Source organism: Pristis pectinata, chromosome 18, assembly GCF_009764475.1.
Source record: "Pristis pectinata isolate sPriPec2 chromosome 18, sPriPec2.1.pri, whole genome shotgun sequence".
Taxonomy (NCBI): Eukaryota; Metazoa; Chordata; class Chondrichthyes; order Rhinopristiformes; family Pristidae; genus Pristis; species Pristis pectinata.
The window spans coordinates 24,140,192-24,168,146 of record NC_067422.1 but is presented as its reverse complement, the minus strand read 5'-3'; the positions used below and the strand labels follow the sequence as shown (position 1 = coordinate 24,168,146).

Genomic DNA, 27,955 nt, shown 5'->3' with positions numbered 1-27,955 from the left:
ATGAAATACAACCTTTGGCTGCCACCCCCTCCCCAACTCCTGTGCAGCTGCTCGGTGTTTTCCTTACTGGGCACCCAAAATGCCACATACCACCCTGCAACCACACAAATGTTTACCTGCTCCCCTCCCTGTACAACAGAGCCACCTGCAGCACTCTTCAGGGGAAACCCCTCCCCCCGCCTGTACTCAGAATTGAATACTGGTTAAAGAATATGGTCTCAGAGGCCCCCCCCCCCCGAAGTATCCATATGTTGTGTTTCTGTCTCTGGCAATTACCCCTTCTCTCACCACCTGCACTCGCAAGCTCTGGGTAACCTCGTCTTGAAACATGCTATCCACTGAAATACTCAGCCTTATGGTTTGGACTGTTTGCCTTCAACTGTTGCTCAACCTCCAAAGCCTAGAGCTTTTGCTCCTCCAGCTCAATATATTTCCTGTACCTGTGGTTCTCCAGAACAAACGAAGCAGCCTGGAGTCCACATACAGGGCATGGTATACTGTATATATTACACAGCCCTGATATGCCCAGCCATGCCTCTGATTAAGTAAATTTAGTAAACAATAGAAAGAATATTCTTAAAATATTGTTGCATTTAATTGGTGTTTCACTTCTTTCAGGAATTTCTTTCATTGCTTGGCATTTTGTTCTAACAACCAGACCCCTATATCAGCACTTTTTATTCCCATTGGACATTTTCTTCCCACACTTTTAGACTCACTGACACTGTTCCCAATGTTCATTGTACTCACTGGGACTGTTTGCCAGGTTCCTTTTAAACACATTGGTGCTTTGTTTCCTGCCCCTCTTTCACTCACCAGGATGCTGTTTTGTTCGATCCTTCGACTCACCAGAAAGCTGTTAGTTTTGCTCTTTTTAAAGTCACCAATACTGGTTTCCTATGTTGCTTTTACGCACTGAGATTCAATTTTCTACTCTCACTTTAACCTCATTAGGGTCCTTCCTCCCATCACCCCTCCCCTAGCCTCCTTTTACACCCATTGGGACTCTGCTCTCCATTTTCATAGTACTCAACAGGGCTGGGTTTTTTTGTTGCACTACTTTCACTCACCAAGACTCAGCTTCCCCTGCTCTTTTTAATCTCACTGGAATACTATCATAATCCCCTTTTACTCACCAGGACTATTTCTGGCACCCATTTGAAATCTTGTGTAAGTCTGTTTCCTGTGTTATATTTAACCACCCTTTTTAAAAGGAGAATGCAACACAACTACAAGTGAAAGATCAATCTCACCAATAATTTAAGTAGCTAAACAGTAATCTTAGAAGCACACCTACAATACTTGTGTGACATTTTTCTATTTCAGCCTGAACATGCTGTGGCCTCCTGAATGAGAATAATCACTATGGTTCCAAACAAGGGAAGTTTTCTGCTGCAATGTCATTGATGTTTGCAACAAAGACCCTGACAGAACAACATTAGTATGGCAAATTTGAGTTGGATGTTGATAACACTGCATCTGATCCAATGTACCTCCCAAAGCAAGCATTACCTTGTAATCGAGAAAATGGGCATCAGGATTCATGATAAAAAAAGTCTGGAATGTCTGTATTTTTAATTTGTGCTGTTTTATGCCAGCATAGTTCAGGCATATTAAAAATAATCTTGCTACTCAATTTAAGCAATTACCAAAAAACCTAATTTTCACATTAAAGCAACATGCACAAAACTGGAGTTTACATAATTTTGTTCACAACATTTTGTGGAGTACATACAGTTAAAGCTCAAACTGTAATTGTAAGTTTCAAAAAAAAAAAATGCCTTTGATGTCTGAATCAATTTCTTAGCATTAACACTGATATAAACTTCTGATGTACAATCTAAAGTATTGAAAGATTTATTACAAAGAGTCAACAAAATGTTGCAGAATTATTACATTCATTCGTGAGATATACAGAATAAGATACCATTTTAGATTGATTTGTGGGCATCTGTTGGGGGGGGGGGTGGTGGGATTCAAAATAATTGCTTCTTCTTGGTGTTGTGGCTTTAGGGACTTAGAGATCGCATTGTCATTTAAATGATAAAATAGGCACGTTCTTTAAATTAGCAACAGAATAATACAATATGAAGGTAGTAATTTTATAAAGTTTAATGATGAACATTAAATTGCAAAGATGTGCAATCTTCCAATATCCATAAGTTTGCTGCTGCTGCCATGTTTTCCATCTGTTAATTTAGTATTAATTGTTATAGGAATAGTGTATATTGATTGGAACATTGCAATTCCATCAATAGTGGGAAAGAGGCAAGGAAAGAACTCAAACAATATGTTCAAAACCTACAGTGATAGAGCACCAAGCTATTTTTGCACCCACTAAAATGCTTCTTTTAAAAGAAACCTTTAGTGAACAACTTTGAAGAACCTGACAGTTATAAAACTCCTTTCAATTGATTCAGCAGTCAATTGCAAGCAGGGTAACTACTGAACTTCAGAAGTGCATCTTTAAAACTTAACAGATTTCAGTAAAAGTTTACCCGATTTAAGAACTCACAGGACGCAAGTTCAAATCTTGAGGAACAAGATCAAAAGTGTAACTTGAACTTCCACAAACTGAACCATTTGGCAGAGTTGCAGTAAGCATACTGTGAACTTAACATTGAAACAAGAGGTAGCCTTGTGGGTCCTCAATGTGAAGTGTTCCTTGTGTGCAAGGACAGATCTGAAAAGCACCAATTACTGAGCTGTAGTATGTCAGCAACAGTAAATGACATGCAATGTTCCCTTCATACTTTCAAGGTTAAATATAAATTTAGCTGAATTTCCCCTCCCCACCTTGAAAGCATTACATGAACAATAAATTAAATTGAACTGTATTTGAGGAATTATTCTTCTATTAAAGGACTGCATTTCTCCATGAGATAATAACTTGATGTAATTATGACCTTGTTTATGCAATATATTAATTTGAAAGCAAGCATGAACAATGGAAACATTCAAGTGACTTTGAAGTTGAGCATCTCCCAGATTTATCTGAAGTCCTGGATAATTACATTATTCAAGCCTGTATTCCTTACCAATGACAATGTCACATTTTTACACATCATTGGCTAAATGATTTGTCAGCCAAATTGCACCTTTATTAATAGACACTGCTGATGTTCCCTGGAGAAATTCAGAACTGGGGTTCCAAAACTTCGTTCTCCTGCACCAGGAGGCCTACCATTTGATGTCCACACTAGTCAGTGCCTCATTTAATACATGGTACTGTCTGTGCAGAACTTCATGAACTTTGGTGGAATTTCTTCCCTCCAACCATTCTTGGTAGAGCACTTGCACATGAAGGTTGGTTTCTGGCATGCGAACAGGCAGACTGCTGTACATTTCCTCCATTTGATGGAGTAAATCTTTGTCCATTTTTCTATCTTCAGTCATAGCTTGACCTTTTCCATTGAGGCATCCTTTCGAACCAAAAGAAAATTTATATAAGCAAATCAATGAAAACAATTTTCTGTTGATCTTGAAATAACCAGTTTAGACAAAAGCAACAACCAGGTTGCATGTTACAACCAAATTAGTATTTTTTTTCCATCAATCTCTGTGTAATTACTGAAGGTGAACTTGGGTACCAAGTCTCCATTCAATAGGAGGAAAATTTTGTGACCACTGAAATGGACTTTATTGTATTGTTGAACTGAAGCAGGAGATACATATCTTTCATTTTTAATCATAACAGTACATTCTAAGCAAAACAGATTTCTTGTCACCCAGTAACTGCAGATCAGTGCATTTGGCATTAACCTAGTAGCCTGATTACCATTGTAAATGTCCATCTGAACATTACCTACTAGTGTAAAAGTTAACATTACTAAGACATTTAAAACCATGTTGAATAGAAACACCTTCAATGGGACTTAACTGAAATTTATGATACAGCAGTAGGCCAAACAGCCCATCAAATATGCTGGTCATCAGTGCAATCCTATCAGTGCCATTCCCCCAATTATTTATCAACACTATTCCTTCACATGCCCAAATGATCTATCGTAATATACTCATTTTATTACACAAATGTGATAAAAGCTTTTTGACCTGCATTTAAAACAATAGTTTTAAAACATGCACTAAACTCACAAGTCATACAAAAATTTAACTTTGTGCCAGAATACTGCAAGATTACAAGAAAATAAAATTACATTGGATGTTTTCTTTCCTTCCCTTAAAATAGCTGTTACATGAAGCAATAAATTTCCCTTACATTCTACAGGTGAACATTACATTGTCCCCTATTGCCAACATTATCAGGGCCTTTTATGATAGAAAATGAATGAAAACAGTTCAAATAACAAAATTCAAAACTGGTCCCACCATTTTCAATGTAAATATTTTTTGTAATATCTGCAATAAAAAACCAAGTAACTTCATCTAAAATGAAGCATCACGCCAAATTTAGCTTAATGGTCATCGTGTGGATTTGTTCATTAAAGAACACTGTCCATATTACATAGGGTACACCATTCTTGTACCTTCTTCACACAAACCTCAACAGTGCACACTGGCAGGACAATCAGTTATTGGGAAGAATGGCATACCTGGTGCTGCTCCCCATGTTAATTTACATGTGCTTCAGAAAGAACAACTAGATTGCAATGAGAAACAAGGACCTTGGCTAATTTCATCACCTTAATTTGAGGCATAAGGTTAAAGTACCTCTTACTTCCAAACTGGTTAAAATTAATCAAAGCAATAAAGATTGAGAATGAAGTTTGGTGCTTTCGTTCCATGCTCATTAAGCTTCACCCAACTTCTCCAATTGGCTCTTTTGGTAATGGCATAAAATGTTTATGTTCTTAAAAAAACTAATACAAAATAAATTGAGTCTTTTTTGTTAAATCTAATTGTTGAGAAGAACATACAGAAAATAGCAGGCTAGCTGGCCCCTCAATCCTCATTCAACAAATATGATCATGGCCCATCTGTCCCAGGCCTTATCTCCTGTTCTCTGCCAGGTTCCCACTGGCCTCAATTCCACAATCTTTATAAAAAAATATTTTAACTGCACCCAATGTTCTAGCCTCCACAACACTCTGGATAGAGAATTTCAGAGATTCACCACCCTGTGGATTACTTGTTTAATATTTTTACAATATGCCCTTCTGATCTCCTTTTTCCTGTCTTCTTGGTCCTAGATTATATTAACCAGGTGGATTATTCTTTGCCTTTATTAATAATTGCCTATTTCATTGAATTTGATAACTTTCTCCCACAGCAAAATGATTCCAGGAGAAGCATCTTTCTCCCAAGCTGACCATCACTGAATGAAAAGAGGCAAAAACTTCCTTGCTGTGTGTCTGGTTCACAAAGTGCTGCTCTGCCCTCCCAATCAGAGTTCAACAGGTAATGCTGAATAACTGAGAAAGGTGAAGCTATTTCAGACTCCTCAACATTCAAAACAGGAGTTTCCATGAATCTGACAATACACACAATAGGGAAGTTGACACCACATGCTGCTCTTTCTGACAAGATGACCTCGACTTCCCAAAATAAATTTTCCGTCAGTAGAATGCTCTTTCCCAGATGCGAGTAATAGCATACAATAGGTTTGTCATTGCAACATCACATTGAGATGGCTGAAAGAGAAATACATCACCTCCTGGACATGCAAGAACTTCAACAAAGTGGTAAGGGAATTTCCCTTTCTTCAGTTTGTGAACCATATTCTGAATATTCCTGAATCCATATGTGGCCGCAAATCGCAAAACAATCTCCCCATCTTTTTCCAGCGTAACCTCTTGAAAGTCTTTATTCCTAAACGCAAGCACAAACTTAATAAAAACTAATAGCATGCAAAACAAACAAGACCATTCAGAAGTCAAGAACTTCCCTTCACTGCAAAAGCAAACTAAAAAACACAGAATAGATGCAAAATGTGATCAAAATTCATGGAAGTAGGTTCATTTACAGCAGTTTTGTGCTTACATTGTTCCCTTATAATATTTTTTAAATATTTTAAAGAGTATTCCAGGAAAACATTCTTAACAATTTACGAGCAATGTACTGTTGGCAGGGTACCTACACTGCAGTCAGTATAAAACATATCCAGCAGCTTAAACATACAGTCCTTACACAACCAATGCACAGTAGCTGCAGTGTGTACCAGCCACTAAATGTACCATGGCTATTCCCAAACCTACAACCCCCACTACCGAGGGCAACGGTAGCAGGCACATGGAGACATCACCACTTGCAGGTTCCCCTTCAAGTCACACATCCTGATTTGGAAATGAATTGGCTATCCTTCACCATCACTGATTCTACATCCTGGAACTCCCTCCCCAACAATACTTCACCAGAAGGATTGCAACTGTTCAAGAATGTAGCTCACCACCATCTTACCAAGGACAATTAAAAGTTGGGAAATTACTGAAGGCCTTGCCAGCAATGCTCAAATCCTGAAAAGTGAATGCAATAGTGGGGCACACTGTGCTCCAAGCTTTCTGATATGAATTGCAGTAAGCAAAGTTTCCCATTTCTATATATACCCACTCAGAAATTTTAGCCTGCAAAGAAGAATACAGGTCTTCCTCAGGTTACAAACATCCAACTTGTGTACAGCTCGTATATACGGATGAGCATTTGGGAGACAGACGGGAGAGATTTGCCGGCTGCTGCGAGGTTGCGGTGCATCGTCTGCCAGCTGGGAAACTTAGTTTGCAAGTTGGAAATGCAGCTGTGAACAGTCTGGGTTATGAATAGTTCACAGGAATGGAATCCTGCTGTAATCTGGGAGAACCTGTATGGGGGTAAACCTGTGTCTTCTGGTACATGGTGATGTTACACCAAGTTTATTGAAGTTAATGATATTTCAGAAATACGATGTGCTTACTTAACTACAGTGCACATTTACAGCATACATCAATGGGTACATTTTTACAGTACTGTCATTCATGTCCAGAAAACAGTCAAAAACAAATGAGAAAGCTTCCTGTATAATGGCTTTCAAAGGCCTAAAGAAAACATGTTTGGATGGTTTTAGTCCAATTAAGAATGAATATATGCGAGCATTTCAAAGCCATCCACTGGGGTAATCTCATTCAAGGGATCATCAAGGCAGGTGGACTGAAGTGGAAACAGCTATATTGATTCAGAGGACAGGTTCTCTGCCTTGGACACACAAGGTATGGCAAATTTGCTTGACTACCAATCTTACACTTTCTGGATAATTGTAACTGTTTAACCATTTTAGGAAGCTCCTCTATGGGCAAACTTACCTGAGTGTTTTGTAGATAATTTCTTTCACCTCAATGCCAAAGATTTCCTTAGCAGCATATTTAAAAATGTGTTCCAGGAAGCCATCAGATCCCCTCCCATTATGCCTTGTGATATCCATATCACCGATTTCTTCAAACCTGTACCAAATAAAAAAAGTTCAAAAATATTTCTCAAACAGTCAGTAAAATTTCTCATCAAGTAAAATTAGATATCTTACAAATTGTCTGAAGCTGTCGGCTCCACATCCATTAGCTGGAGGCCTTTTTGATCCATCATCTGTGCTATTTCACCTGAAACAATTAAAATACAGGAAAATCACTTACAACCTGTATTAAGATACAGTATAGAAGAAAATTGCCAAGTAATTCTTGATACAGCACTCTGATTTCTAACATTTTTGTTCCAAAAACTTAACATTTATTAAAGAGTTTCATTGTTATAATGCTTCATTATAAACACGATTGGAAAGTCAATCCTTCTGCAATCTAAAACCATTTTCTTCCACTTAATTCAGGGAAATTCTGCACAGCTAAGTCTGCATACAATTTTTGTCTGGCATTTGTTCCATTGAGTAGACTTAAGTTGATGATTGCTGACTGTATTCTGGGCATGAAGGACAGCACTGTAAACATTTGCCCTCTTGTATACTGTAAAGGTGTATCAAGTACATCGAACACTGCTTCTAAAATCATAGATACACCAAATTTTCCCTTTTTCACATTGAACTTGCATCATTAGCTGATTAAAAATATTTCAAAGCATAATCAACTATCTACATCACATTAAGAGCTGACTGATATTTGCAAATTTAACCTCAACTTAAGTACAGAAGAAATAAAAGGCTCCATAAGTAATTAGGTTAAGTTACTTTAAAACAATTATTGCAATCATTTCAGAATTCAGAGAATAGAGGGTTTCCACTGCTGACCCCATCTTCTGACTTTCTCTCACCCAATTTCCACAACTTCTTGGTTGACTCTTGCCAACTTTTCATTGGATATTGCCCAAAGTTTAAACTTTTCACTTGATTTCTATTGCCAACCTTTTTCTTTGTCTTCCAAGGACAAATGCTCTTACCAAACTGGACACCCTAATCCCAATTCTGGCATTCAAAGCATATACATCCATCAGTAATTTCTTTTAGAAATTACTTACAAAAATCCTCTTAGAGCTTCACAACTTTGAATTCAAAGCACTTTGTGACTACCAATGATGGAATCTGGCCACTTATCTGCTGCTGCTTGTCTTATGATTGCCTTTGTTACATTAATGGCCAAGTGATCCATTTTGTTTAAATGGAAGGATCCAATACCTCCCACTACTTTTCAATGGTTTTCTCAAACTATATCATGTTTAAGCTTGGAAAAAATTAAGAGTGGCACTGTTGATTCTTCACTTAAATTTGAGGAAGTTTGGAGTCCATTCATTCAATATTTTCATATGATACAGATCCCTTTTCAATAATCTTTGAATTTAGAGGAGAAGAGTTGACTACACATAATAATGCTCTTTGTTCATCGAGAAATATCAGTCCAGTTTTTTTCCCCTTTTGAAATTTTTAAGTTTCATTTTATTACTTAGAATTTTTTTCCGATTTGGGTTTCTTTCATATAATAAATCTTTTTTTCTCCTTTTGATTTTTTTTGTAATATATTCGTTTACCAAGAAACCATGGGGCCTAGAATATATTTTATTCTTTATGACTATATATGTCATGATTGTCCTCCCGATCTCTTTGTATTACATGTATAATTACAGATGTTATATGTATTAATCTGTATTAATTTGAAAATAAAAAGATTTAAGAAAAAGAAAGCACTTTGCTTTTCTAAACAAATCTCTCAAAGTCCATTGGCAGTTTATTTCGAACACATTCACCTATCAGCACTCCTACCACATATCAACCCAACATCCACCTTCATTATCACTGTGACTCCTCAGTGACTTTGTATTTTTCTGGAGGAACATGCAACCTCAGTCTCATGCATTCCATCACTTATCAAAATGCAGCTCACCACCAATTCATTTTTTTCCCCTGACAAACAACTAAACTCCAGTTTCAGCAAGACTAGTGAAGAGCATGAGACTTACTCAGACCCACGAGAGCTCCACAATCTAGGCTTATGCACTGCTACCATATGGCATTTGTTATTAACTCCGGAATATCTTGCATTCACCTGACTACTACTGGACCAAGCCCACAACAGGTACCACAAAAATTATCACCTCATAACCAACTGTATCTTTCAATTTGTTGTGAGAAGGAAGACACATATGCACTCATACATATCTGAACACACAATATACATTCTGTTGCAGAAAATACCTACAAAAACAGCTAACAAGAAAGCCTTTGTTTTATTTGATGTTACCAATTAAACCTGAAGATTCCAAAAATTTTAACCAGGATTTATTAAATTCTGAATAAAGCCTTTTGATGTTTATTTAATAGCAATGATACCACACTGGGTTAAAGAGACAGATTTTTCTACTATTAATACAAGGCCAGCTTTACAAGATTGAGATGTGATTCAACAAAAGTAACATGGAAGGTGAATTAGTTGCAGATCAATAGGAAGCATTTAAGGAGATTCAGAAGGCTCAGAGTGAACATCTTCTCCATGGAAGGGACTGCCAAACCAGAGCACCTAGAGGTTAGGATGAGGAAAAGAGAAAGCCATGTCAGACACCAAAGAGTTTAGTGTAGGTGAAAACCTGGCAGAGCATGGAATCTGCAGGAATGAGGAGGGAAATGAGGAAAGCAAAGAAAAGGGTGTAGACAAAGATACAAACAAACTTAAGTAGGAACAGGAATAGGCCACTCTGCCCTTCAACCTGCTCTACCAATTCAATTAAATCATTGCTGATACAACCATAACCCCAACTCCATATTCCTGCCAACACCGAGTAAATTTTCACATCTTTGCTTATGAAGCGTCAAGCCATCTCTACTTTAAAAATATCCAAGGCCTTGCCTTCCACTACCCTTGGAGGAAGAGCATGATTAAAAAAAATGCAATCTTTCTGCAATCCTCCAGTGAGGAGGATTGAAGAAAGATCAAACTGGACTGTTTAGGTTTGGCAAGTTATACAGAGAATGGCAAATGGAATTTAATGCAGAGAAGTGTGAGCTAATGTGTTTGCAGAAGTTCAACAAGGCAAGAAGATGTAAACTAAATGGGAAGATATTGCATGGTATGGAGGAAGAGGTCAACAATGTGGTTAATAGGGTACAGAGGATGCTTTCCTCTATTAGCGGAGGCAGTGGATGGGAGCAGAGGTAATGCTACAATTGGACAAAAGGTTAGTTAGGTCAAAGTTTGAATATTATGTACAGTTCTGGTCTCTACAGAACATATGATTGCAGTGAAGGTACAGAGGAGATTTACAACAATGTGGCTAGGACTAACATATTGTAGCTATACAAAATAATTGGAAAAGCTAGGATTGTTTTCTTTGGAACACAGGAGGTTAAGTGGAGGCATAATTGGGGCTTTTTTTTGGGAGGGGGGTGGTTTAGGTAGAGTAAACAGAAGGGAACAATTTCCCTTTGTAGAAGTATCAAAACAGGGGAGCACAGATTTACAGTGACTGACAGAGGAACTATTACTTTCACCTAGAGGCTGGTGTGGCCTGATGCTCACTGCTTGAAAGGGTGGCAGAGGCAGCAACCTTCATCAGATTTAAACAGCACTTGGACGTGCACCTGAAGAGCTGGACCTGCAGGGCTATGGACCCGAAGTGAAATTCAGTTAGGCAGCTTTTTTTTTGACTGGCACAAACACAATGGGCCAAATGGCTGCCTTCCATGTTATAAATTCTCAATAAATTTGCTGGTTCTAGGAACAGAGGACCCAAATGAATTTGCACAAGTTACCTACAGCCACAAAGTCTGTTATTGAGATCTTTGATGAAATTCACTTCTGCAGCAAAAAACCCATCCACACAAACTGCTAGCAGTCAATTTAAGGCTAATTCAGGCATGGGAAGATAAATCGATCATGGAAGGATTTATTCAATTTTTTGATAGGGATTTCTGAATGATCCATGAACATTACCTCATTTTTTGTTGCACTATTTATTTTTGTAATTTATAGATTTAGGTCTTGCACTGTACTACTGCTGCAAAACAAATTTCTTGTCATATGTCAGTGATAATAAATCTAATTCTGATTCTGTCCTCATACCAATTCTATAGCCTCAATAACATCTCAAATCACCTCTGCTCTCAGTTCTCTCACATCCTCCTTGCATTGCGGTGACCGGATCTGCACACAGTATTCTAACAGTGGTTAATGTTTCATATAGTTCTGGCATCACCTACCCGTTTTTGTATTGTGTCTTAACGAATAAAGATAAGTACTCCTACTTAAATACCTTATCAACCCATATTGTTATCTTTAGCAAATTGTGGTCATGCACTCCAAAATACTTTTCTTCCTCTACAATCCTCAGTATTATGTTTCATCATGTATTCCCTTCCCACGTGCAGTTCCACACACTGCTCTGAACCACTTGGTCCAGCTCACCAGTCTACTGATCTTTCTTCCTCACTGCCAAGCACACTGAAATTTTGGCATCAAAATTCTTAATTGTGGCCCCTACATTTAAGACTAAAGCATTACACACACCACTAAAGGGGCCTAGTTCAGAGTCCTGCTGAACCCACTGCAATCAGCCCTCTATTTGCTGAAGTTCACTTTAACCATAACCCTTGGCTTTCTGACCCAGCATTTAGTCCAAATGAATGAGGGGAAAGACCAAATCGAGAGAAGGGGAAAAGATTAGTAACAAGAAATTGTAAGGTTTGCCTAGAAATTCAGAAGTATAACACTTTTTCCATCATTATACAAGTAAAAATTGATTTTCAACCAAAAATTCCATAACACACGGCAATAAAGTGACTTCATTCGACTGGCAATGCTCCTTTTAAAGTACGCCGGAGAACTTGGACCAGGTTGCCTTGAGCGCACCCAGTACTCCTGGGATAACATGGTCCTCCCAGCAAGCCTACCAAGTCAGTCAAGAACATACCTTCATCATATCCACTCTGATAATTCTTGTCCCCACCTATCACCTGACACTCCCTCAACCATTATCACCTGTTATGTTGCACCAGCGATCAGAGTTCAAATGCTCAACCCCTTCCCCCACCCCCAAATCAGCTAATTTCCCCATTTCCTTCCCACCCATCCTTGCCTAACCATTCTAATACAAGTGTTGGTACATCAATCACCATCAACACCTTGTTAATCCATGAGCTGGGTTCCACCCCTATCCCAAATCACCAGCTAGCCTAAACCTAACCTCCAAACTGAAAACCAGGCCATCTTTTTCAGCAACAGCCATCCAAAGCATTAATAGTTAACTTGCCACCCCAGGGTAATGGACTGACAGTATTTTATGCTTATTTAACAATTAAAATGCATGTTAACTTCTTAAAAGTGATTTTTGCCTCTATCCAACATAGAAATATGACAATTTCACAGCATTCAAACCCTTTTAATAACAGAAGTCAGATGCCAATTTGGTTTATTAATTTCAAAATCAATTTTGTTTGCATTTGCCATTCACTTTCATGTTGTGAGCACCTGCTTAGAAACTGTTCATCTGTAATGTTTACTAGTTTTGATAAAAATTGTTGTGATATTACCTGAAGTTAGCACACAGTCAACATCCTGTATCTTGTAAACACTGCTGTAAAAATCTTCCCCTAGTGCCTCCAATTTTTTATCGTAACAGGGAGTAATGACTGCATGGAAGATCTTCTCAGGAGGGAGATGCTGGAAAAAAAATTGTAACTTTAATGCCAAAAGCCAAAATATCTTCACAGTTCCAGTGGAGCAAATGGAATCACTTGTCTCAATATGGCACTTAACCTGAGCTACATTAAAACAAAATCATGAAAGCCATGCACAAAGTAATTTACAATCTATGATACTTTATACCACAAAAGGTTTCTATTGTAAAGGTATACTGAATTTAAATATAGGAACCCAATTTTACAAGACGCCTACAGCATTTTATTGCTTTGGTAATATTTTCCCCAGAATGGTTATTTCCCTGCATTAGATTCTGTTAAATGTTGTGATGCAGTTTAAAAATATGCCTTTTCAGTGTCCTGCTTCTGCTCAAATGTAATGAACGCTTCAGAAAAATTAGCATGCATTAGAATAAAGTAATACAGTTTGCAATTATCCTCCATTTTGCTGGTTATTTCAATGTTTAATTGTCAGTATTGCAAACCATTACAATTTGGATGTTTGCTATATCTCAGCTGAGTTCCTTGGGTAAAATTGTTCATTATGTGCCAAATGGTGTTATATCCTTCAGTACATAATGGCTATTGCAAATAGTTGCCATCTGCGACAGCACAGGAGTGCCTTTAGCAACCCAAGCAAGGGAGGTCATTAATCGTGTTCACAACTCTCTTGGGTATCAGAAGATATGTGGCAAAAAGCAATTCAATGAAGGAATAGTATGGCACTTTTACATCAACACATTGGGTCAAAACAATGAGTCATTTTTGATGCTCAGCAGTGTATTCACAGATACAGCAGAGACTGTCAGTTTTGTCCCACCAACACAAAATCAAGTTGCATCTGAGGACTGGTCAGGTGAGTAACATTGGCCAAGACTGCAGAAGAATTTTCAATGCCTTACTTAGATGGCATTGGAAACTCTTACTGTGGAGCTGTCATTAAAACTAACATTATAAAACAGTACTGTTTTCACCCACTTACCTGTTTTTTGGCAAAATAGTCCTTTATGAGGGATCCCATAACTTGCTGTGGGGATTTGGCAGTGCAGATGTGTGGAAGTACAAGGCTACCAAGGGCTTTTTCGGCATAACGAATCCAACCTGCAATAGATCAGCATTGAACTGTATAATCAATGGTTGCACAACCTTTCTATGGTCACTCCCATTCTGGGAAATAACAGCACAAGACTTTCATTTCTGGTTCCAGCTCAGTTTTAAAATAGCTGCTTACACAAATTATATACAAAAACCTCTTCAAATGTCAAATATTGCTTCCCTACTAGAAAATAAACTGCTCAAATTAGTAGCAACGTATTATGACTGGGATGATTGGATATTTGGGAGAAACAAAGCCTTTTTCCTCCTGCGTTTTAGCAAGTGTTGTGTCCCCTTTGGGATTAAGGACTTCCATGAACTACCAGGTGATATTTAAACCTTCTGCAAGCTTCAAAGAAAGTCAGTATGATGTAATATTTTAGATTTTTTCCAAGGAACCTTGTACCAACTCAACATTGCAATGTTGTTATATTATTAGGGAAGATTCAAATTTTATTCAACATTTCTTCCATTCCAATACTTTAGAAAAAGTTTACAGAATAAATTTATAATGAGCACCTCACATGAACAGCAAAGAATATGCAGTTACTGTAATGACCCCAATTTGTACAAGTAGGTAGCACTTAAAAAAAATCAGATTCACTACAGTTTTATCATAATGAGGACAGACATTGACAAGGGGACTAGTAAAAGTTGCCCTCTTCTTGAGGTAATGTCATATTTATTTTAATTGTTTAGTTGATGAGAAAATGGCAGTGTGCACTAATCACCCACTGTATGGTCTCACCTCAACTGTTAACACTTAGTCAAGCAGAAGGCAACCCGTGACTAGTAAGACACCATACACCCGACAAGTGGTCTACCCACTCTCAAGAACAGCAGTCTCTGAACAATGCAAGTGTTGCCAACACCAACTTTTTGCAGTAAAATTATGATAGTCATTGAAAAGCAAATGAATTTGATGGCTGGGCACAAAAGTAGGTGAAGAATTATATTCACTCAGACAAGTGGGTAGATTGGATCACTGTTTTATTCAAATGACATCGACTCAGTCCTGCACTAACACATCAGCTGGCCTGTGTGCTTAGGCTTGAAGTGGAGCTCAGGATATGAGAATATTGTTGTTAAGCCAATGTGACACTTATGTGGTCATTCTTCTGCACTGTAAACTTATAGCAAACTCCAATAGTAGCCTACAGCTTTCAAATAGATGATATCCAAAATATTCTCTTTGAATAGGTTAATTGGTTTTATTCCTCTTATTAATACGATTTTATAATTGTGATCTGTAACATAAAAGGTTAGAGTCAAAATTGGGTATAATTAATCATTTGCGTAGGTTATGCTTTTATAAAGAGGAATTGAAGTTAATTGTGAGATTGTTATGCACAAGAGTCTGCACTTTCACTTCCATCTGTAATACAAATCCACTCTTCATTTTATCTACCAGTTTCTCAAGGGAATGCTTCGGTCACAAGTGATAAGCTTGTCAACAATGCCCACGTCCAGAAAGGAACAAAAAAGCATTTTGAATCCACCCAAGCACAAGAAAGGGCATGCAAAAGTTTAGATCGCAAGCAGAAACTACTGTTAGACCCCCGAGTTACATTACTTTTTAAGTATGTTATGGGCAGTCACAAGATTCTTCTCAATGCAGAATGCAAGGTACACAGAAAAATTTTCAACATTTTTAATATCACTTCCTTGGATTATAATCACTGATGAAAATTGTGTGCCAAGTCTGTAAAGAGGTACAGGAAGGGAGCATTTCAACACAATCCACCATAGCTTGATATTTCCTTCCAGATGGCAAGTCTTAATTTAAAAAAGTTCTAAATGCTGCATCACTAGGGAGGTACTTTGTTAATGTACATGACAAGTTCCACAGGATAACTAAAAAAAAACACATTTCAGGATGCTCAGTAATGAGGTGCACCCTACTCACATAGAAAGCAGTTGGAAGAAACAAATTAAAATCACCCTCCATGGAGATTTCTTCAAAAATGACAATTTTAGAAGACCTTCTCCTGAAAGCATGCACATATTATTGCTCCATTAGAAGGAAATTAAGGACAAACAACTTTACCAGAATTTGGTCCCACACAAAACTTCAGTTTAAAATACTTACCCAATCTTAAAGCGAGGCCAATTATTCAGGGTCAGCATGAAGGACTTGAATTTAAATTGCAGATAAAGAAACAATAGCACATCCAATAAAGCAGAGCAATCCCCGCCATATTCTACCAACTTTGGGGCTATTGTCTCATTTTGGGGCTATTGTCTCATTTTGCTTTCAATTTATCTTTTATTTTGTTCTGTTTTGGTCATTTGCCAACATTGCAAAACAGGAAACAAAAGTTTTCACATGACTGTTGCAACTGCAAAGAACTGCGCTGAACATGAGCATCACCATCAATGGCTAATACCGACAAGAAGCAATTTCACCGAGTCATCCTCTGATATTCCACTTTCCTGTGTATCTGGACTAAAAGCCCTTAGTTATCAACATTTAACACAACAAAACTGACTATTCAATAGTTATTTTTTAAAATTTAAGTCCAGTGAGTTCTTCCAAATTTTTTTTAAAAAATGTATTTTTGTAAATAAAGTCCCACTCCATAGGGGTGTTTGATTTTTAGTAGCTTGGGAGGTTTTCAGACGGAAAGGATGGGAATGGTTTTCCAGGTAAGTTAATGTAATTCAAAAGGAGGACGAGGGGATAAAGCCAACTGGATGAAATTTGCAGAAACATGGCCAGATACTCATGCCCAGCCTCCTCCACCTATCAAGAGATTGTTGTTGTTCGAGAGAATCCAACAACTTTTAAGAGTAGAGCACTAATGCTTTGTATGATAGACAAATTCAAGATAGGACCCTTCAATATAATAGACAGGCAACATTATAAATGTCAAATTAAGCAGGGAATGCAACCGAGGCTGCTGAGGTCAAAGCCGACACGTCATTTTGTTTCTCAATAAATCTAGTTTTAAACTTTCAGTCATAAAAGAACGTCTATGTTATTGAATTGTTCTTTTGAAAACCTTTCTGGATGTGCGCTATGATGTAGATCACTTGGATAACACTATCAATAATATAGAATAAATGTGGAGCTTTTCGATATTGTGATTACTTCAACTGGAGCAGAGAAGGATTATGAATCAATGGAAAGTTAAGGAGGAATATTAAGTATCCCAGGAAGGGAAGATCATTCCCTGGATTGAGAGAGTCACTCATGAGAGGTCATAAACTTAATCATACCAAGTAGGGAATATAAGGAGCTTGATTAAATTTCTTTCAGTTGTTATGAGCCTGTAATTGTTTGCCAAAATAGAAATCACTTCACATTTAGAGTAAAGATTAGATAAGTCAGAAAAAACATGGGGCTATGGGAGGCACTTAGTTTCAGATTGCTGTTACAAGGAGCTGACAGATAGATAAGAGGCTGAATGAGTTCTTCGTCTGCTGGAAGTTTGCATTCTGCGACTGACATTTGGAGATTAAACTTTGGTTATAATTCATTCTCAAATATTCTACACATGTTGGTAGAAGTCATCTTGCATCGGTGAGCAACTTTATAAAATGTACCATCACATTTTAAAATGCAGCTTACCAATTTTTTTTTTCCAAGCACAGTTTATAAAGTTAAGTATGTGGTATCAGTCATCACACCCAAGTACGAGGAGATGATACCAACATGAAAGATGGGAAAGGGAAAAGAACATCCACATACAAGGATTGGGCTACTTGGGTGGCATCAACAACAAAAAAAAAGGGTAACATCAGGCATATTCTAATTTTTTCTGATTCTCACGAGGCACTCCCACTAGCCATTCACTGTAATCATAAAACAATTACAGACAACTACTAGTTAGAAACATGGGTAGATAAAATGGCAGATGGAGTTTAATCTGGACAAGAGCGGGGTGTTGCACTCAGAGGTCAAATGCAATAGGAAAGTATGCAGTAAGTGGGAGAACCCTTAGGAGTATTAATGTACAGAGGGATCTTGGAGTGTCCACAGCTCCCTGAAAGTAACAACACAAGTAGATAGTGGTTAAGGAAGCATTCTTGCACTCATTGGTCAGGGTATTGAGTATAAGAGTCAGGAAGTCATGTTGCAGCTGTATAAAACTTTGATTAGGTCACATTTGGGGTAATGTGCACAATTCTGGTGCCGCATTACAGAAGGATGGAGGTGGTGCAGAAGGGGTTCACCAAGATACTGTCTGGATTAGTGTATTAGCTATCAGGAGAGGTTGGACAAACTTGGATTGTCTTCTCTGGAGTGAAGGATGAGGAGCAACCTGATAGAAGTACATAAAATTATGAGAAGCATAGGTAGGAGAAGTAGTCAGAGTTCCTTCCCCCCCAGGGTTGAAATGTTCAATACCAGAGGGAGGAGAGAGGGGGAAAGTTTAAAAGATGTGCAAGGCAAGATCTTTTTTTTTAAAAAAGAAAAGAAACACAAAGTGGTAGGTGCCAAGGGCGTTCTGCCAAGGGAAGTGTTGGAAGCAGATACAAGAGCAATGTTTAAGAGGTATTTAGACAGGCACATGAACAGGTTGGGAACGGAAGGATATTGACCATGTGCAGGCAGATGGGATTAGTTTAATTTGGCAGCATGGTCAGCACAGGTATGGTGGGCAGAAGGGCCTGTTCTTATATTCCACTGCTTGCACTGATAACCAAGTGGAATATGTTTTAGACTTGCTACAAAATGAAACTTAGCTTTCAATACAAACTTTTAATTTAAAGTTGTAAGATATAGTCATTTTACAGATGGATTACACAATCATTTTAGACCTGTAAACTGTGCTACCAGCTATTTCAGTCCTAATTTACAATTCATTCACTTTTGAAAAAAAAAATTGCTACCAACTGTAGTTTGATGATGTCATTTGTCTGTTACCTCAAGAACATGCAAAATCTATTACAATCTATTAATGAAGAGAATTACCAGGGCAAGCAGAGGCAAACATTGGTAAAGCACATTGGTTTTGGCTTCTCTGGTAAAAGCGCTGAACAAACTCTCTTTGACTCTCGAGAAGGCTGAAATCAGCTGCCAATGTCATATTGAAGACATAATGGACCCCTGAAAGGAAAAAAATTGCATTGGTTATCAGTTAAAAAAAAACTTCTTTCTGCTGGAAAGTACATTCTGGAACTTAACTTCTGTTGGAAGTATTTTTCTATCACATTGTATTCCAGCATCTCATGTTATCAAATTTAGCCACCTGCCATCAAAGCAGGAGTTGGATGCTTTAAAACTCAAGGTTTGACTGAAATGCATCTTTCCATAGATCCCAATCACACCCCCACTGATTAACAGTGCTGAAACAAAGCATCTAACTCAGGAGGCTATATTAATGCATGCACACTTTTGTCCGATATAGGAATTAAATACCAATGAGAAACCACTTCACTTAACACTGATTTTATTCCAACAACTTAAATCCCATCACTACCATCAAGATTTTGGGCACTTCAGAATTTTGCTGCATATCGTTCTAAAATTGTTCCACACCCTGTATAGAATTATTTTTTTATATATAAAAGCAATAGAGCCAATAAGTTAACAAATCTTGGCAATATCTGAAGTGGTAAGCTTGTGCAAATTCATGTATTCATTATGTGAACTTTTGGATTTGCATTTTTTTCAAGAAATGCTACTTGAAAACAAGTTGAAATCAAAATTTTCACTTCAAAGTTAGGTAGTTTTAGTTTACATTTTTATGTGACATATTAAAATGAAATTTGATTAAAGACAAGTGAAGCTAATATTAGAAGCAATTACATTACTTACCAATGCTTTTCAAGAATCCAGAAAGTCTTTGGATTACATCAGCAACATCTATACAGTGCTTAGCAGCAAAATAGGGCACTGACTGAGGGGAAATTGAAACTACCAGAACTTTGTGTTTGGACTCATCACATCTCTGCAGAAACAAAAGGATAACAATCGATAAGTTGCCACCTATTTTAAACTTCGAAATGCAATGGTTGATTCCCACAGTCCCACAACTTGTATGTGTTGGAGCTTGGTGGGGGGGGGGGGTGGGTGGTGGGAAGAGACACTGGTGCACAGAGTACTGAACAAGTGAAGCCTACGAATAGTGAAAACAGGCATGAGGTTTTCATTAACAGTGCCAAAGAGTTGTACAGCACAGAAATGGGCCCTTCAGCCCATCTCATTCATGCTGATCATTTTGCCCATTTACACTAATCCCATTTGCCCATATTAGAACTGTATCCTTTTGTAACTTGCATATTTAATGCCTCAACTGCGGTAGGGATGCAGATGTTTTCCAAGACGTCATGGATCCTCAACACAATGCAGATTTGAACAAGATATTAGCTAATTTGGTTGGGGTTGAAGAGTCTGGGAAGAAATGGGCAAGGGGCAGAAATCTGCTGATATTAGTCAAGTTCAACCAAATCAGATCTGGCAAAAATGTAGATAGAATTACATTTCTAAGAAGTGCTGGTTTGTATGCTCTGTATGGAATAAATGTGGGATGTGGGAATAAATACCCTTGATATTCCCAGCAGTATTGGGAGGAAAACATCCATTAGGTGTCACTATTCAGGTTTGGATCGGTGAATGTCACTGACTGACGCCAATACAGACTTTACCAGGTCCACACGTGCAGTCAAATAACCTGCTAGTTTTGCATAACTTCCTTCAAGGGAGAATTTAAATAGTTGGTATCCCGAAATAATTATTCAAGCAAGAGTGCAAAATTGAGCAATGTTAATAATTTTATATTTTGCTGTATTAATTGCATGCACTGAGAGATTAAAAGGAGCTACAACATGCAATGGCATTACTTGACTAATGATAAAAGAAAATTCAAATCACAAATAATAAGCACCAAGTAATCTGAATGCACAAGTTCTACACCAGAACACTGCATAATAGCTTGATGGAAACCCCTCACCAACACCCTGGAGAGTGCACTATTCAAGCTTTCCCCATGACAGGCAAGAGACATTCACTAGATTTCCATTTCAGATGAAAATGAACCTGCATTCACAGCTATTCATTTTATTTTTACATTAAATTTACTTCCTTATCATTGCAAAGCAGCCAATTACTACACTGAGATTTTATAAATACTTCCTTGGATATACCAGGATGAGAATAGCTGACATCTTTTCTTTATAAAGCAAATCCTTTGAACTTGACTTGGAAAAATTATTTGCTTTTTCCAAATCTCAATGATAAATTCCTCTTGAATTACTTTTACATTATTTTGATATTAAAAATAATGGGGACATTTGAAATAAATTAAGAACATCAAAATAATGACTAGCAAATCAAGCTGAAGAACTTCTGCAAGAGAAACAAAGGACTGAAGATGCTGGAGTCTAGATGAAAAACACTGATGTTGGAGGAACTCAGCAGGCCAGGCAGCATCCGTGGAGAAAAGCAGGCGGTCAATGTGTCCAGTCGGGACCTTCTTCAGGACTGAAGATAGGAGAAGGGGAAGCCCAATATATAGGAGGGAAAAGCAGAGCAGTGATAGGTGGACAAAAGAGGGGAGGTGGGGTGGGCACAAGGTGGTGATAGGTAGATGCAGGTAAGAGATAGTGATAGGCAGGTGTGGGGGAGGAGGGGAGAGCAGATCCACTGGGGGGGGGGGGGGGTGGATCAAAGGCGAGGAAAAAAAAAGAGTAGAATAAAAAGTGAGATAGGCTAGGAAAGGGAAGAAAAGAAGATGCATGGTTGGGGGTGGGGGTGCGCAGTGTGGGGATTACTTAAAATGGGAGAATTTAATGTTCATGTCATTAGGCTACAGGATGGAAAATGAGGTGCTGTTCCTCCAGTTTGTGCTTGGAATTCTCCTGGCATGGAGGAGGCTGAGGACTGACATCAGTGATAGTGTGGGAGGGGAGATGAAATAACTGCCAACAGGAAGATGCAGATCGTGGTTATGGACAGAGTGCAGCTGTTCTGCGAAGTGGTCACCTAGTCTGCGTTTGGTCTCACCAATGTAGAGGAGGCCACACTTGGAGGACAAAATGCAGCAGATGATACTGAGGGAGGTGCAGGTGAATCTGTCTCACCTGAAAGGACTGTGTCTCTGGATGGAGGTGGTATAGGGGCAGGCATTGCAACTATGGCAGGGGCAGAGGAAGGTTCCCGGGGTGGGAGTGGGGGAAAAAAAGAACTAGGAAGTTGTAGACAGAGCAATCCCTGCGAAAAGGCAGGAAGGGGTGGGGAGAGGAAGATATGCTTGGTAGCGGGGTCCCGTTGGAGATGGCAGAAGTGGCAGAGAATGATGTGTTGGATACGAAGGCTGGTAGGATGAAATGTGAGGACAAGGGGGACCCTTTCCCTTTTGGGTCTGGGAGGGGTGGGGGGTAAGAGCAGAGGTGTGGGAAATGGTAGAGATATAGGTGTGAACTCTCTCGACCACAGTGTGGTTGGTGGGGGGGGGGGGTGGTGGGTGGTGGGTGGAAGCCATGGTTAATAAAGAAGTTTGACATCTCTGATGTCCTGGAGTGGAAAGCCTCATCATGGGAGAAGATGCAATGGAGGCAGAGAAACTGAGAAAGGGATAGCATCCTTGCAAGAGACAGGGTGGGAGGAGCTGTAATCAAGGTAACTGTGGGCATCAGTGGGTTTGTAGTAGATGTTGGTGGATAAGGAATTTCCCAAGATGGAAAGATCGAGGAAGGAGAGAGAGGTATCAGAGATAGTCCAAGTGAATTGGAGAGCAGGGTGAAAATTTGTGGTGAAATTCATGATGGGGGGAATGGAGGTACATAGGGACTGGATGTCCATGGTGAAGATGACATTGTGTGTGCCAGAGAACTTAAAGCTATGGAAGAGTTAGAGAGCACGTGATGTGTCACGGACGTAGGTGGGAAGGGATTGGACTGGGGAGACAGGATAGTGTCCGAGTACAAGGATACGAGCTGTGGGCCAAGAGCACGTGGAGACAATAGGTCCGCCGGGACAGCCCATCTTGTGGATCAGATAGAAGCGGGCAACTTCTGCAAGATATCAAAGTGCATTGGCTCGGTTTGATTTTCATTCTTGGAACATGGGCATTGTGGCTACAGCCAGTATTTTAGTGCCCATCCATATTACCTTGAGGAAGTACTCCCAAAATGTTGCTGGAGCAGAAATTCCAGGATTTTGCCTGAACAATGATGAGGAAACTGAAACATGGACTTGGATGAGATAGAGTAATCATCCACCTGTTTCCCCATTCTTTAAGAGAGTGGTGGCCAAAGGTTTCAATTGGGGTGGCAGGGCATGACAGGGTTGCAATGTTGAAGCAGCCTTGGTAATGACTGGCACCACCATCAAGTCATTAATTCTATTGCTCCAGTTGAGAGACTATAGTGCATCTCTTTCAATAGGTATCTTTCAATATCTTATCTACCTTACGGGAGACAATTGGCTACCTTAAGAATATATCCCTACTTGCCTGGGGTTCCCAAACACCCTCTCTCCCCTTGCTCCCCCACCTTCTGTTACAGAAAATGAACATCCCAAAAGTCCAAATCTGGAATGATGTTGTAAACAAAACAGTATCAATTCATTACATTGGCCTGGATCATGCTGCCTGCAGTGAGTCACCCAGCCTTGCACTTAGTCACTGGACCACGTCTTAACTTCATTTGCAGCCATAGGCTGCATGGTGCTGGATGAAGGCTGCCACATTCTCAGAAGTGAGGTTCTGTACCGTGCAAGGCCTTCTGCACGTTAATCACTGGAAGGGGCCAGGATAAGCTGCACCCACAAAACAGGCGAGAAATACTACTAGAGGCCCCTTGTTTAACCAGCCATCAAAATATTATGTCTTTGAAATGCTTCTGATTATTTCAATCCTTACAAAAAACCAAACAAAAAAACCCCAAAAAAGTCTAATGAAGCTATCACTTATCCCAACCCCTTGCAGCCAGTTTCCACTGAATTCTGTCCCTGCACCATATCTGACCAGGTCCAAGCAGACTCCCAGGTTAGTGCTGGACAATTGATGCAACTTTGTACTCCACTGCCGTACTCCACGAAGGGACCAGAGAAGTTTTAACATCACTGAAGTATCAGTAAAAAATTGTCATGTGTGGAAAATCCCAACATTGCCGGTAATTGTTCAGGGAAATACCAACATTTCTGCATAGTATCCGCTTGATATACTTTTAATTGGCAATAAATTAGGCACTTAACATTCTGAAACTTCAAGCACTTTGTACTGCTAACCAATATAATCACAAAACTATCACACTCCATTTTTCTTATACGCAATACACTACAGACTAAAATGCTTACTGATACCAAGAGGAGACATTCAATTTATGTTCAAATTATAAATGAATAAAACAACTTCATGCTCTATTCTATGTACTTAAGACAAATTTACAACAGTGTATTCCATATTTTACATTGTCATCAATAATTTGATGCACAATCAATACAATGCACTTATGTTTACCCAAAATTATCTGTACAATATGACAAAGAAATGAAATCTCCAACATTCAAACAATTATAGGCCATCTTTGACACAACCACATCAATTTATTACATCCTGGCCAAAAACTATATTTTAAAGTCATTCATCTTAAAGCAATTACTTCAAGTGAACTAAATTGGATAAAAACATTCAAGTGGTTTTTAAGTCAATTAATTTCTGAACTTGGTGACATGAAACCAGTAAAACAAAAGCTGAACTGAAATCCCAGCAAAAAGGATTCTACTGTTTGCATTTGATCATATCCACAGATACTATTCCACTCTACAATAGATCATATTTAGTTGACAGCTTTTCCTGCCTGAGTAAAGAATACAAAGTGAGCCTCTTGTGTACGTGGGCACAGCTGGATGACTTTTTGGTATTTCTCATTAATCTTTGAAGACACCCCACAACATGTGCAAGTGACTCACTTGTGAAACAAATCTTTCTGTAATCTGAACCAGAGGAGGACAATTTAGATAATTACAAATGTGCCTTGATGTACGGTGCCAATCACATTTGATGGTGGCAAATGTACTTATGCTGGCGACAAGATTAAACTCCACCACTTGAGATGAGAAATGACCAACCACAGATGTACCATTACAAAAGAAACATACATCATATGTTTTGCATTTCAATAGCATATACTTAAAACGTACAAGCACTCTTGATATTTTATGGTACACCTGAACACCAACTATTGTTATACTACTCCCTACTAATTCAGACATTTTTTGAAATTTCCAACTGCTGGGGTATACATTAAAAATACTCTACCACAGTAAAGTGGAAACAGCCTAGTGGCACAAACAATTACATACAATGGGCAGACTCACTTTTTTGAATTTAATGGTTGCTTTCCAAAAGGAAATGTTATCAGTTGATCAAAAAAAATCAATTTGTTAATCTCTCTAATACCCTTCCAAGAACTCTAGTTTTTTAAGCTACATAGTCCAGGATTTTTCAATCACAGAAATGCAGAAAGGTTGCTTTTGACTCCCAATGCACCCTTAAATAGTTAAATCCATACTTCTCAGCCATTTGCAATTACTATTATGGGTGCTGCCTCACAGATCCAGCAACATGGGTTCAATCCTGACCTTAGGTGCTATCTGTATGGAGTTCACATGATCTCTGTGAGACACTTGCTCTGGGTGCCCTAGTTTCCTCCCACATTCCAAAGATGTATGGTTGGAGATTAATTGGCCACTGTTTGTTGTGTCTAATATAGGCAGTAGAATCTGGGTCAACTTGATAGGAAGGGGGAGAATAAGACAGGACGGGTGCTTAATGGTCAGCACAGACTCGGTGGGCCAAAGGGTCTATTTCTTACTGTACATCCCTGGCATACACATTTGAAAGAACAAGTTGGAACATGCTAGAATATAGGTTGAATGTCATAGGTTGGATTTTATCTGCAATTCGACCTCCAATTGATTTTTGGTAGTGTGAACTAATGATTGCAGGACAAGGGCAATGGGAAATTCACATCTTTTTTTTTGGCGGGGGGGGAGGGAGGGGGGTATGTTTGGTGTTGGTTGAGAAAGATAGACAAGATTTAAAGAAAGTAAAAAAAATTCCAGGCTCAACGTAATACCCCCAGGAGTGAGACTCCAGCAGTTTGCTGCGCCTCAGAGGGACACACATTTCCTCCCTAAAACTGTCCTTGGATTGTAACTTTCTGTGACCAGTTTAAACTGTATTTGCAGTGCAAATCCCACAACTACATGACGCACAAAGGGAAAATGATGGCAAATCCCACTCGTGCAAGGTGAATATCAAAAAATTTGGTGGTTTGTGACCAGACGGATATCCTTAACACTAATAATAAACATGCGCATCTTTTGCCAGCAAATTCTGGCCCAATTTTACAGTAATCTGCACTAAACATTGGTTTAATAGCTTAAATGGCTTTCCTCCTCCCATACACCGTGTATTCTTACCTGATTGAGGTCAAGTACTGAGAAAAACTCCTGGCATTGCTGGGCAATCCGCAGACCTTCCGTGGATGTCACGCAATTTTCACAGGCCAGACAGTCACTAAGGAATATTTTTGCATTTGCCAACTTATGAAATTCACTTTCCTTTAAGCGAATAAAGCAAACATTCAGTGATACTGCATCAATCATTGACAACTGAAGTATTTCTCCCGCCACTCCCCTCCAGGTGCGTTACCTCATCTACATCGCTGGGGCTTTTCGTGTCGATGATCAGACTTTCGTTTTCATCATTTTTCCGTTTTTTACTACATTCCTGCATTAAAATGCCAGCAGTCGTCAATAACAACACTCAGCTCGTTATGAACCGCAAACCTACGCATCGTTACAATGCACGGAAAGAGAAGGAAAAATTGAAGAAACTAACCAGGGACAAAGGATTTTTTTTTACTTACCTTCTTAGTGCATTTGTCACACTTCATGTCGAGTGAATGGCGTTCGTCTCCCCCGCCACAAGAATGCGGACCTCCCCAAGTTGCCCGTGCAGTAACAGTTCTATCAACCTGGCGACACAAAGAGACCGCTTTGAAGTTGACGAGCACGCAGTCGGGAGTTCGTTGTCCGCGGGATGTTTAAGGTCGAGTCACTGGTTTAACATATACAACGGATCCAACCCTGCCATACCATCTGCCAATGGCTGCAACCCCACCGATAACCTCCAAGTGCTAATCAAGGACAATTTCCAAAATTAAAACAAAAACCAAACACATCCAAACAGACCAACCCAATGATGCCCGTGTCCGTGGTAACAACCTTTCTTCGGGGACTTGCCAACTGTTCCAGGAGCCGGCCTGTGCGGTTTATTGCCAGACAGCAGCCGGCAGACAAACGCTAAGGATGAAAGACTCCCCCCACATGTCAAATAGGGTTTGTTTTCAGTCTCATGTTCCTCTCCCGGACGGGACCCCTCCCTGAGTGCGGTGTCACTCCGCCCGGGCACAGCCTGTGTGCCGCAGGAACGCCCCGCAGCCTCATGGAGCCGCCTCCCCGCTCAACGACATTGCGAACCTGACACACCGCACGTATTTGGGAGCAGTACAGATGTGCGGCGCATCTGTTCCAACCTCCTCCGCAACTGGCTCCAGCCCTTCCGCACTCAGAATATTAAAATAAAAAAAACAGTTTGAGAGCTAGAGCTTTGTTTCACTTTCAGTTCGTGGAAATAAATGATCCCAAATAAAACCACCCGGACTATTCATTTTAAAGCCGAACTCCTGCAAAAGTAGCATTTCCCTCCCAACTCTGACCTCCAGTAGGTTATCATAAAGAATACTAACTGTAACTTGACTCAACTGCGGAACCAAGACCAGCTTCTTATGAACACCGCCCTGTGCGATACATTTTTGCGTTGTAATAATAGGCTGGGCTGGGAGTTAATGCCTCCTTCTCATTGGGCAGCAGGCCTCCCGAGGCGGACCCTAATCTAAGCCAATGAG

The 27,955-nt window shown here is 39.2% G+C and overlaps 1 protein-coding gene across 4 annotated transcripts; it reads right to left on the bottom strand.

The window, feature by feature from the left end:
• Nucleotides 1-1,380: 1,380 nt before the first annotated feature.
• On the bottom strand, nt 1,381-27,875 carry narf (nuclear prelamin A recognition factor). Of its 4 annotated transcripts, none has more exons than XM_052033090.1 (12): nt 27,797-27,875; nt 26,915-27,022; nt 26,698-26,775; nt 26,466-26,606; nt 19,854-19,986; nt 19,008-19,142; nt 13,977-14,095; nt 12,887-13,016; nt 7,451-7,523; nt 7,233-7,370; nt 5,612-5,769; nt 1,381-3,422 (listed from the first exon to the last, which is right to left on the bottom strand). In XM_052033090.1, the coding sequence occupies exons 2-12, from the start codon at nt 26,939-26,941 to the stop codon at nt 3,181-3,183; spliced, it is 1,374 nt and encodes a 457-aa protein (XP_051889050.1). In that variant the 5' UTR covers nt 26,942-27,022; nt 27,797-27,875; the 3' UTR covers nt 1,381-3,180. The 4 variants fall into 4 exon arrangements, with proteins under 4 accessions (XP_051889050.1, XP_051889053.1, XP_051889051.1 ...); XM_052033093.1 differs by having other exon boundaries at nt 27,244-27,809; XM_052033091.1 differs by having other exon boundaries at nt 27,273-27,809.
• Nucleotides 27,876-27,955: the final 80 nt, after the last annotated feature.

Bases quoted from the DNA above. Each gene is read 5' to 3' on its own strand.
- narf (XM_052033090.1), bottom strand. From the start codon at position 26,941: ATGAAGTGTGACAAATGCACTAAGAAG. The intron at 26,776-26,914 runs GTAAGTAAAAAA...ATTTTAATGCAG, and splicing joins GTGACAAATGCACTAAGAAG to GAATGTAGTAAAAAACGGAA. The intron at 19,987-26,465 runs GTAAGAATACAC...TTGTTTCTGCAG, and splicing joins CAGTACTTGACCTCAATCAG to AGATGTGATGAGTCCAAACA.